The sequence below is a fragment of the Convolutriloba macropyga genome, chromosome 8, assembly GCF_964194025.1.
Source record: "Convolutriloba macropyga chromosome 8, txConMacr16.3, whole genome shotgun sequence".
Classification (NCBI taxonomy): Eukaryota; Metazoa; Xenacoelomorpha; order Acoela; family Convolutidae; genus Convolutriloba; species Convolutriloba macropyga.
The window spans coordinates 55,629,307-55,641,154 of record NC_134475.1 but is presented as its reverse complement, the minus strand read 5'-3'; the positions used below and the strand labels follow the sequence as shown (position 1 = coordinate 55,641,154).

General features: G+C 39.1%; 1 protein-coding gene across 1 annotated transcript; it reads right to left on the bottom strand.

Moving 5' to 3' along the window:
- Positions 1-1,492: 1,492 nt before the first annotated feature.
- LOC142345115 (uncharacterized) lies at positions 1,493-2,008 on the bottom strand. The gene has a single exon (XM_075397201.1). The coding sequence runs from the start codon at positions 2,006-2,008 to the stop codon at positions 1,493-1,495; it is 516 nt and encodes a 171-aa protein (XP_075253316.1).
- Positions 2,009-11,848: the final 9,840 nt, after the last annotated feature.

The window sequence follows — 11,848 nt, the reverse complement described above, 5'->3', positions numbered from 1 at the left end:
ATTGCCTCCGAACTTCTCATAAAGAACACAGTTTGGAAATTTAACCCACCATACGGACCACTTTTTGGTGGTGCTTGGGAACGGTTGATCCAAAATGCTAAACGGATCATTTTGATCATTCAGGGAGCAAGAGGCTCCACACCATCATGGTTGAGACCGAAAGCATGCTGAACTCTCGACCACTTACACATGTGGCTGACGTACCACACAATGAACAACCCATCACCCAAAATCATTTTCTGGTGCAGAGACCTTATATTTCACTGCAACCAGGAGACTATTTGTCAACCATGCCAGCATCCTTCAAGTCGTGGAAGAACGTGCAGCAGCTTATGAACCACGTCTGGAGACGCCTAGTTAAAGAAAACCTTCCCACTTTAACGAAGCGAAGCAAATTGTCCAAACAGGGTGATTCGATGAAAGTCAATGACCTGGTGTGGATCCTCAAACACCTCACTCCCCGTGGGATATGGCCTCTGGGACGAATTGTCGAAACGTCGCCTGGAAAAGATGGACCTGTACGCGTTGTCAAGGTAAAAACGGCTTACGGAACGTACGTCCACCCCGTTGCCGGTCTTGCACGTGTTTTGGCTGATTAGCCGTTTTTTGCTCACTTTTTTCACGGAACGGAAATCTAGGCAACGCGAGCTACCCTCTGGTCTCTTGGTTACATCATTCTCCCCTTCTTTGGTTTAATTTATGGGTTTCCTCTCCCCAGAGCCTGTTGATGATGCATCAATTCAAGAAGGCCAAAGCCAATATTACAAAACTTGAAACTCTTCCCGCCAAAAAAGTGGGAACTTGACTTCGTCCAAATAACACGTGTAAACCAGTAACTCTCCGATAAAAGAGACTGAACTTAACATTATCTTACTGAATTTACATTACTAGAAACGTGTTCTCTACACATAGAGTATATAGTTTTTTGGAGGAAACCCATAAATTAGACCAAAGAAGGGGAGAATGACGTAACCAAGAGTCCAGAGGGTAGCTCGCGTTGCCTAGATTTCCGTTCCGAGAAAAATGTGCGCAAAAAAAAACGGCTAATCAGCCAAAAAAACGGCTAATCAGCCAAAACACGTGCAAGACCGGCAACGGGGCGGACGTACGTACCGTAAGCCGTTTTTACCTTGACAACGCGTACAGATCCATCTTTTCCAGGCGACGTTTCGACAATTCGTCCCAGAGGCCATATCCCACGGGGAGTGAGGTCTTTGAGGATCCACACCAGGTCATTGACTGTCAACGAATCACCCTGTTTGGACCATTTGCTTCGCTTCGTTAAAGTGGGAAGGTACTATTTAACTAGGCGTCTCCAGACGTGGTTCATAAGCTGCTCCAAGTTCTTCCACGACTTGAAGGATGCTGGCATGGTTGACAAAAAAGTCTCCTGGTGGCAGTGAATTATAAGGTCTCTGCACCAGAAAATGATTTTGGGTGATGGGTTGTTCATTTTGTGGTACGTCCGCCACATGTGTAAGTGGTCGAGAGTTCAGCATGCTTCCGGTCTCAACCATGATGGTGTGGAAGACATCTGATGTAAGCCTCTTGCTCCCTGAATGATCAAAATGATCCGTTTAGCATATTGGATCAACCGTTCCCAAGCACCACCAAAAAGTGGTCCGTATGGTGGGTTAAATTTCCAAACTGTGTTCTTTATGAGAAGTTCGGAGGCAATGCGTTGATTGTCGAGACTACGGACGCATCGCTCCAACCCTTCGTTTGCCCCGACAAATGCTTTGCCGTTGTCACTCAGAATAAGTTTTGGTTGACATCTTCGTGATGCAAAATGTCGGAGGGCGTTGAGAAAAGTGTCCGTGTTTAAATCAGGGCATGACTCAAGATGTGCGGCACTTGTAACCATGCATGTGAAAATGAGGCCGTAGTACTTGGTGAGTTTGTCTTTGGTGTGTTCGATATAGAAAGGTCCGTAGAAATCAATTCCTGTATTAGCAAGTGGGAATTGCGAGAGAGTATCAGGAAACCTGCACACTGGTAGTGGCGCCATTAACGGCTGGATTTTTTGGGCATCAACACGGCGGCACAAAAAACATCAAAATCGGATGCTTAACAATGTTTTCCTGAGGCCGATAACGACATTTCTCTGTTGAACAAAAGCTTTGACGGCCTCGGTACCTTGCTGTATACAAATTCGTTGCGCCTGCTCAAGATACAGGCGTGTTATTGAGTCTTTGGCATGAAGAATTATTGGTAATTTAGCTAATTGTAACTCTTCAGGAGCAAATTGTAGTCGGCCTTGTGATCTAAGTATTCCGTTTTTGTCTAAGTACGGATTTAGGGATCGAATCTTGCATTTAGAGTCTAGTTTACGTCCTCTTCTTAGCGAGTGAATAGCTGAATGGAAAACTTTTCCCTGTGAAATTCGAATTAAGTGACTGTGTGCTTGGTTGATGTCGTCTGCAGTGTACTGCTCTTTGTTATTTAGTTCTTTTTTAATTCTGAAGAGCAGGTTGTAAATAGTTGCGAGTGTTAACAGCAGTTTTGTCCAAGATCGAAAATGGGTTGGGTCAATGACTGGTTCATTTGTTTTTGATGTACTCGTTGTGTGAACAGAAACTATTTTGTGTGCGGAGTTCCAGTCGGAGTAATGTTTCTTTAGGAAATCAGGAGCCTGTAACCGTTTAGAACATAATTCTTCTGGTTCTAGGCCACGTGTTCCATGGTCTGCAGGATTTTGATTTGTTGGTATATACTGCTTTTGATTGGATTTTGAAGATTTGTGTTTTTCTCGGATTCTGTTGGCGCCAAACAGTTTCTGTTTCTTCTTAGAAACAATCCAATCAAGAACAACTCGACTGCCTGTCCAAAAATGTGTATCGTGTATCTTCAGTGTTGTCTCTTTTTGAACTGTTCTCAGTAGACGTATCCCGATTATTGCGGCCTCAAGCTCAAGTTGTGGAACGCTCAACGATTTTAAAGGAGTTACTTTGCATTTGCTGATTATGAAGCTGGTTTCTGTTTGTTTGGTGTTATCGTCATAACTTCGTAGATAAATAATTGCTGCCATAGCACAATTAGACGCATCAACAAAGACGTGCAATTGATGTTCAATTTCCTGTGAACTTGCAAGAAAACTGACTGCTCGCGAGTGTTCAATGGGGGTTGATCTGAAATAGCTGTTTAGTATTTTTTGCAATGGTTTATGTAATTTTTCGGGTAGCGGTGTATCCCATTTTAAACCCAGTTGTCAAATTTGTTCCATTACAATCTTGAAGCGTATAGTCACTGGTGACAAAATACCGATTGGGTCAAAAATCGACGCAACAAGACTCAGCAGTTTTCTTTGGTTATACATTGCTGCATTCTTTGGAAACTCTTCCAATGGTTTTATGAAAAACTTATCATCAACGGCATTTCATTTTTGTCCTAATACGCGAGTGAAATCTTTTGACTCGTCTAACTCTTCACATGGAATTTGTTTCAGCACTTCGGGGCAATTAGTAAAGAACTTGGTCGAATTGAAACCTCCTCCTCTTTGGAGGCATTCTTTGACTTGCATTACAGTGTCTTTCGCTTCAGTGATATTGGGCAGCGAATGAACGCAGTCGTCCATGTAAAATTGTTTCGTTATTGCTGCAAAAGCTTTGGGAAAATTTTCTGCATTGTCTTTAGCGCCTTGATTTAGGACAAAGATGGCCATTGAAGGCGAACAAGTTGCCCCAAAAATCAAGCGAGTGAACTGATATTGCATTATAAAATTGTTTTTTGACCAGGGAAACCTAAGTGCAGATTGATCTTCTTGTTTGACAGCAATTTGCATGAACATACTTTCAATATCTACAAAAATTGCAACTGGATGTTCACGGAAACGTAGCAGTATGCCAGATAAGCTGTTCAAGAGATCTGGTTCTGTTAGGAGGTTGCTGTTCAATGACTGTCCACGATACTTTGAAGAGGCATTTGCCACCCGTCGAAATTTTCCCGGTTTGTTCGGATTTTGAACAGGATGATGAGACAGGTACCAAATTTTTTCAGGTTCAGGTTCTGTCATTTCGACTGGTTTTATGTAATTTTTGATTAAGTCTGTTGAGAGCGTTTGATCGTATTTTTCTTTCAGCGTTGGATTATTACCTAGTCTTTTCTCCAAGCACTTCAATTATTTAAGAGCACAGTAATAATTGTTCTCCAAAAGGCAAGGCGTTTCCCAAGGAAAACCAATTTCATATCGCTCAGAGTTATGTCGGATAGTTTTCTGAAAAACTTTTAAGGCATCGTTGTCTTCATCTGAAAAAACAGAACTGTTTTCTTGGGTTCCTTCACCTTCAATTTTACAGAATTGCTCAACTAATTCGATTAAATGTGGTTCTTCCGTCTGCTGTCTTGAAACATGATAAATGAATGGTTTAGTTGTTGTTGAATGATGAATAATTGTTGATTCTGAGGGGTGGAGAGAAGTTTCATACTCCCCAGCTAATGTCCATCTCAGTTTTGTTTTCACACCAAACGGTTGACTGATGTTTCCGGGTATTAATTCGATTGGATGAATGTAAGCGAAAATGTTTACACCTAGCAGGGCTCCAATTTAGCCACCAGCAACCTGAGGGAAGTGTATGTGGCGGAGATTATTAAATGTGTCACATAATTGATTCAACTCAAATATGTTGACTGGTGTGACGTTCATTGCTGGCGTGCTGTATGCACGAGATATCTCGAAGCTTTGTCTCAATGATTTATATGGAGTGATAATGACTGGCGCTGTTATCTATGAGAGTGGCATTTCGTTCTGGGTATTCACGTATTGGAGTGTAGTAGATGTTTGCGCTTCGCAAGGAAGTGCAAAGAAGTTTGTTATGGTGTCAAGCAAGAATGTGAGCTGGCTGCCATGATCTATGAGTGCATACGTATCAAAGCCTTGTTGCCATTGACAAAAGACACCGGCATCAACTGTAGTTGTTCAAGTCAGTCTCTCGGAGGAGACGGCTTTTTATTAACGCAGAAGCTTTGATTATTTGAAGGAGGATCGAGGTTATTCCTCTGAGTATTTGGCTCCTTCGTTTTACCAAAAGATTGTCCATAGCGACAGTGTTTTTGTTTGTTTTGGCTTGGTGGCACTTCATTTGATGGATGCTGTGTAGGACTAAATGGAGCAGACCCTGTGGAGAAAGTTTTCACATTTGGTTTCACTTGTTTTGAAGGGTCGTGTAGAGTAGAATGATGTCGGCCGTTGCAGGACTGGCAGTTCTTTTGTGAAGAGCAATTTTGTCTGAGGTGATTATTGCTCAAACAATTCGTGCACAATTTGTTCTTGAAAACAATTTTATATCGATCTTGTGGTGATTGTTTTTGGTAGTCGGGACAAGTTGCCAAAAAATGGTTATTATTGCAATGGGGGCAATGTCGGTTGTTTTGCAATTTTCCGTTAGCTTTCGCGTTGTTTGAGATAGATACCGAGGATGACCACTCCCTATTAGAAGTGATTTTTTGTGCTTTAATTGCAGGCTGCAAAACAGCGTTATAATTTTCTTTGCCAAATAAGTTTTGGTGATTTATTTGTGATGACGGTTTATAGTGAGCCATCGGAACACTAAAGTCTTTGACGTAGTCTACGTTGTTTTGTTGTTGTTGTCTGAATGACGTAAAGGTTTGCTCGCGTTGATGGTATCGTAAATTTGAGCATGAAGTTCTAAGAATTGTTGAAAGGAACTGAAGTGAAGCTGGTTCAGCTGTTGTTGTGAGCCTATGTTCCGTCCATTTCAACAAAATACTGTAAGGCGCTTTTTCTTTCGCTTTTTTGAGCAATTGCGAACTCTGAATGTCTGCCTGGACGCCAAAGTATTCAAATGTTTGAACTAAGCGCTTTAAAAAATTTGAGAATGCGACAAATGATTTTTTATTATTTGAATCAGTGGCGTGCCATGACTCGAGTTGATTTATAAAGGCGCTCACTACAACACTTGGGTCTCCAAAATGGCTCATCAGTTCATTTAGAGCTGTTTCAAAATACGCTGGGTTACATGAGTACGACTCAATGATTTGCTTTGCTTTTCCAGACACTGAGTTTTGGAATTACGTGATATAATGTGTGTCAGTTATACCAGTATTATTATGAACCATAGAAAAGAAATTGTTAATCCATTCATGGTATCGCAGAGGGTTGCCATTGAAGTGCGGCAGTGAGAGTGGTGGTAGTTTGATGGCTTGCTTGTTACTTACAACGTTGTTGGCAATGAAGATTTTGCCTAGGTTTTCTGGAACTGGTGGTGGCAGACATTACGGTAATTGAGAAAAATGCGAAGACTCTGGGTGGCTGTTATCATTAAACTTGCAACTGTTGGACCAGGCGATTGGGACATAACATTTTGGTAGTTATTGCAGCTGTTATAAATTGTTGTGGCAGGGGGTCTGTGGTTCAATTGTGTAGGATCTGTGTACTTTTTGTCTGAATTTGGTAGACATAGCAACTGGTTCACTGACGCAGAATTACAGTCATTCATTGTTTTTGTACTGTACGGTTGTACAAAAAGCAACAAAGTGGTTGCCGAGGAGCTGTTGCTGGTGTAAAATCGGCCAAGACTGTGAACTTCCAGCTATCTGATCTTCTGTATTGTGCGCAATATTCCTCGTTGCGACTGAGTTCACGATGTTAAAAGGCTGCTTCAACAGCTCTCCATTTGCATCATAAATATTATTCCCCTTTTTGTTTGACGTCATTGTGATTTGCAAATTACCAGGATTTTATTTGAGTTTTCATTTGAGAATTGGACACCGGTATTGTGGGATAACTGTTCCTGACTTTTGAAGGAATCGTAGTTTCTGCCATAGTACCAAGAGGAAACTGATAATTGTGAATCTTTTCGGGTCTTTCCCATTTTACCCCCCAACTTAGTGGGCATGTAACCTATAGCCCCCAGATGAAAATTCATAACCACCTCTTTAACACAAAATCGGAAATCGATGTAGGCGAGCCACTGAAATTAATAACCACTTCTTTAACACAAAATCATAAATCATTGTAGGCGAGCCGCCGGATAATGACATGGGCTTGCCCATTATAATTGATTTTAGTTGACTTCTCATAACCGCATTTCAGCTGCTACAGAGATAATACGAAATGGCTCCTATGAACTTAATGAAAATTGTAACAAAACAAAAACTTTTAACAAACAATTGTAAGCATAAATGATGAATTTAATTGTATGATATAACTTGGTTTTTGGGGGGGCTATAATTTTCTGGGGGGGCGGCTATAATGGGAAAGACCCATCTTTTCTGTTCTCATGGCGGTTTTCTGTACATTCTGAGTTTGAAAATGACACACTTGCTCTTTGAGACTTTGTACATTGATGTCAAGTTCTCCTGAGTCAATTCGCGGTTCATGAATTTTCGTTTTTGGTCTGACAACTGCTGGCACTGTTTGTTTTCCACTTGTATTATCTCTTGTAGTGAAAAGAATCTGAAACTCCGATTGGTTTTGTGCAGTAGAACTTTCTAAAGTGATCTGTGTTTCACGGTTTTTCAAAAGAACTTGATCAGTTTGTTGAGCTTGAATTAATAAAAACGGTTCCTGGGGTTGTTCATATGGCCCTGTTACCTGTTGAATGGCACTAGGGGAGATAGTTGTAAAAGTTGACGTGTTATCAATATTGTTAGGTACAGGAAACTGATTGTAAGGTTTGTTCTGAATACTAATTTCATTGCCAAATTGACACGTCTGCGGGTACGTATCCTCAGCGGGTGTTTTTTGTTGTTGAGTTATGTTAGGCTTAACATTGTCTTTACTATATCCTGAATTATGTTCAGCTTTTTGTTTAGTATTTGGAATGTTGGTGTTATATTGTTTAGTGTCAAAAGTTGTGATTGTGGCTGTTGACGTTTGAATTTTTTGAAAATCAACAAACTTTTTGTTGGAGGTTAAATCAACCTCAAACGAAACGTCTATTGGTTGCTTTGTTGGAAGTAATGTGATGTCTCCTGATGCGTTGGGATTCAATTCGTCAGTTTAAATTGTGCCAAAGGCAAACGGATTTGTGGATGTATCCAGTTGTTGGTTCGCTTTGGACTTTTTTGCTGAGAAGGTTTGACTAGTTCTCAGAAAATTTCATAACAGTGGTTGTGTATTGCTGTTTGTTGGCAAAAAGAGGTAAGGTTTTGTCCTGGGAGGTATTGGTGGAGGTTGGAGTAGAGCTTTAAATTCATTATTGTTGTCCTGAACCGCCTGTGTTGACTTCTCGGTTCGTGTTGGCAATGATCTGTTGGATTCAAAAAGGCGTGAGCTGCACTTCGAACTGACCCTAATGTCATCTCGTAATCGTGTGGACGACTGGCTGAGTTGTCCGTCGTCATCCAGGCTATTGACTTCATGTTCGAAGATCTGCAACTTCGAGAGAAGGTTTGACTGTCTTTCTGTTATTGATGAAACTGTGCTTGGATGAGGTTTTTCGAGGAAAACTGTTTCAGCGACTTTTCTCAGTTCCTCCTTTGTTGCTTTGATGTTGTTTATTAGAAGAGTCAGCGTTCTAAAACTTTTTTTCTGTGAAATTGCGGTTTGCAGAAGATCCAGTTGATTCTTGAAATTCAATTCTGACATCTTAAAAATGTTCAGTGCGATCTGGCAGCTCTGAGTGTTTTTCTTTGTCATCTTGCTGTTTTGATCTCTTTCTCTTTTTCGAGTTCTTTCTTAACTGGAGATAGGTAAAAAAAGGCTTGAAATTTTCCTCGCGGCGCAACTTTTTTGAAGGAAGGGGTTTGAGATGCCCAACACCAATTCAACAATTAGATCTAATAATGTGATTTGTTTGATAATTTTACCCAAAGGAAATCTCTCCAAAATCAGTTACACTATATTATTGAAGCTAAATCTAGCTTTATGATTTTTGTTTGAGAAAAACGGAAAACTCTCGAATGTGTGAACCTAGACCGTTTTTTTTCAACAGACTCAAATAATTGCTAGTTTTGTTTATGAATTTTTGACCAATTAACTTAGGATGACTAAATAATTGTTACATTAGACCGAGGACTTTTGCTTTTGTTATTTGCTCACAATTAAACTCCAGATGTTTCTTTTTCCCTCAAGTGAATGATACCCTAACCAAGTGTGTCTGAGCAAGGAATAAAAAAAAACCTCATTTAATTCGTAATTAGGAAAAAGGCGATGCGTTCAGGCAACACGAGCTACTGAACACAAATTAGGTAGCTTGCAAAGAAACTTTTTTGTAGTGAGATCTTTTCTGTTGAACTGTTTTTTTTTATTTTTGCTGTTTTGAACACCAAACTGAAGAATCTTTCATGTGAAGGTAACATATGAAACTGTCTTTAATCATCAATCTTCATCATGTTTTAAGGTGACGTCTGAAATCAGTTTTTCTACTGTGACAGATGGTGACTACTGTGACCTTTGGAAAAAAACTTCCTTCATCTAATTGGTAACGTCTGTAACCAGGGAAAAAAGGACTTCAACTCTAACTGCTGAGACAGAGGACAAATTAAAAGAAAAATCTGAGCTTTGTAGAAGCTACGTTGACCTAATTATTGATCAAGATTCTGCTATCTGAGTTGGCAAATTGAAGGAAGCGTACAAAATGATTTTGCTTATCAGCTTGCTTTTTGATCAATTGTTTTTAAATATTCTGGCTCATGTAGATTTCACTTTTCAATTGCTTAGCAAAAGCAGCAAAAACTTTTTTGTTTTCCTTAATGATTTTATTGCTGCTGTTTTAAACTAGCAAAGAGCTCTTCTTTCCAATAAAAGTGCAGCCATTCATCAAGAAAGAAAAAGCGGAAAGTTGAAAAAGATTCGAGCAAACTTTAAAATCTGGTTCTGAAAAGGTAAAACTTTTCCATCAAAACCTTTTTGCAGCTTTTTTGTTAGCAAGCGTGTCCTTTTCTAACAAGATAAAACGACACTCGATTTTTGTTTTTATGCGCCTGAGTTTTAACTGTTATCAACTCTTTTTTATCGAAAAGTTGCAAAAGAATCAGCAATTTTTTGTCCAAAGGTTTGAAATATTGCCAGAACTTTCAGAAAACTAACAGTTGCTTCTTTGCTCAAGCAATGATGAGAAAAATACCAGTTTTTGAATCAATGTTTTTTAAGGGGGAACGGGACTTCTTAGGTAACATCTGAGACCTAGGGCGATCATCTGCGGTAACGTCTGGAACCAAAAACAAATGTCATGGCCTTCTTTAGGTGACGACTGGAACCTATATTTTCCAAAAAAAAATGTCACAGATTTTGATTTTTTTCGGTATAGTAAAAAAGGAATGTCGTCCAAGAACATCCATTGTCATAGAATACCCATTGTCATAGAATACCCATTGTCATAGAACACCAACAAGACAGAATTCCGCCAACAAGTAAATCTTTTAGAATTCCAGTAACTGTGTAAATTAGAATTCCACCACCAAATTGTCATAAAAAAAACCCAAATTATATTCAATAGAGCGGGCGGAAAAAGGGGGATGCTTTTGAGCAAGAAAAATATGTGTATCAGAAGGATTGCAAAAAAATTTGCACAAAAAAAAAACACAAAACTATGTACTCTATGTGTAGAGAACACGTTTCTAGTAATGTAAATTCAGTAAGATAATGTCAAGTTCAGTCTCTTTTATCGGAGAGTTACTGTTTTTGGCGTGTTATTTGTACGAAGTCAAGCTCCCACTTTTTTTGGCGGGAAGAGTTTCAAGTTTTGTAATATTGGCTTTGGCCTTCTTGAATTGATGCATCATCAACAGTGGTGTCTACTGTGGATAAAATGTTGCCGGTTCCAAAAAAATTAAGATTCTTTATTTTTCGGAACAGTTGTTTATTATTTCTTATTTTTGCATCATTTTATTTAAAAAAGACTCGAAACAACAAAATATATTGCATATTTGCGATGATTAAAATTTTTTCTTTCTACAATTCATTTAGGTGACACTCATCCCCTAATTAACAAATTTTGATAATTTCTGACAGCAAGATTTTCAGAAGTGGTTAGGAGCACTAACACTTAGGTAATCTCGTGTAATTCATCTAAATTTCTTCATAACATTGGTAACTGTAGCCAATAATTTTAAAAAATTAACGAAAGAGACATGTATCTTTAATCTTCAAGAATAGCATCTGAATGGTTTTTGATTTGGTTAGCTTGATCTAATTTTGATCTGTTTTTCTCCTAGCTACAGATTTTCAATCAGATTTGCTTGACTCGTCCGGTTGTCGTTGTATGTCGTTGTTTTTCTTTTTGCGATCAGCTGGAAGAGTAAATGTCTCTGTTTCTGGATCGAAGTACACTTCTTGTATACAGTAAGCCAGTGCCTGACGTTTCACCATTGTGAAGGTTTTGTTCGAGTTTTTCTTTTCTTTCGTTTCTGAAACAGCCATAATCAGGTTGGCAATATTTTTGAGGAAAACTTACTTCTTTATTTACGCTCCTCTTTAAAATCATAACTTAAGTCAGCATATAACAACATACTGTACTTCGATGAAAAATTTTAACATTATCGTTATCCGATACAGAAGTATTTTGTTTGGATAGGCTAAAAAACGGCCAATTTGATTTAAAAAATTGAAACACCATAAATTTTGCTGCCTAAGGGCAGTAATAGGAAGCAGAAGTACTTGAATAAAAAACGGGACTGAATTACTCTTGAGTTTTCAGAACACTAACTCTCAGATTTTTAAACATATTGAGCAGGCCATAACATACAATCCACTCGTATTTTTCAGTGCACCATCCCACAAGATCAAGAAAACGTGCAAGTATACCAAAGTGTTCACATTACCTGCTTCCGCTTCCTGAAACAAAAAAATGTGAGAGGCAAAATATCTAATGGTCTGTACTGTCTAATATGAAATATCGGATCTTTTCCGTTTGTATCCCCCCCCCCGTATGTTATGCGCCCCCCA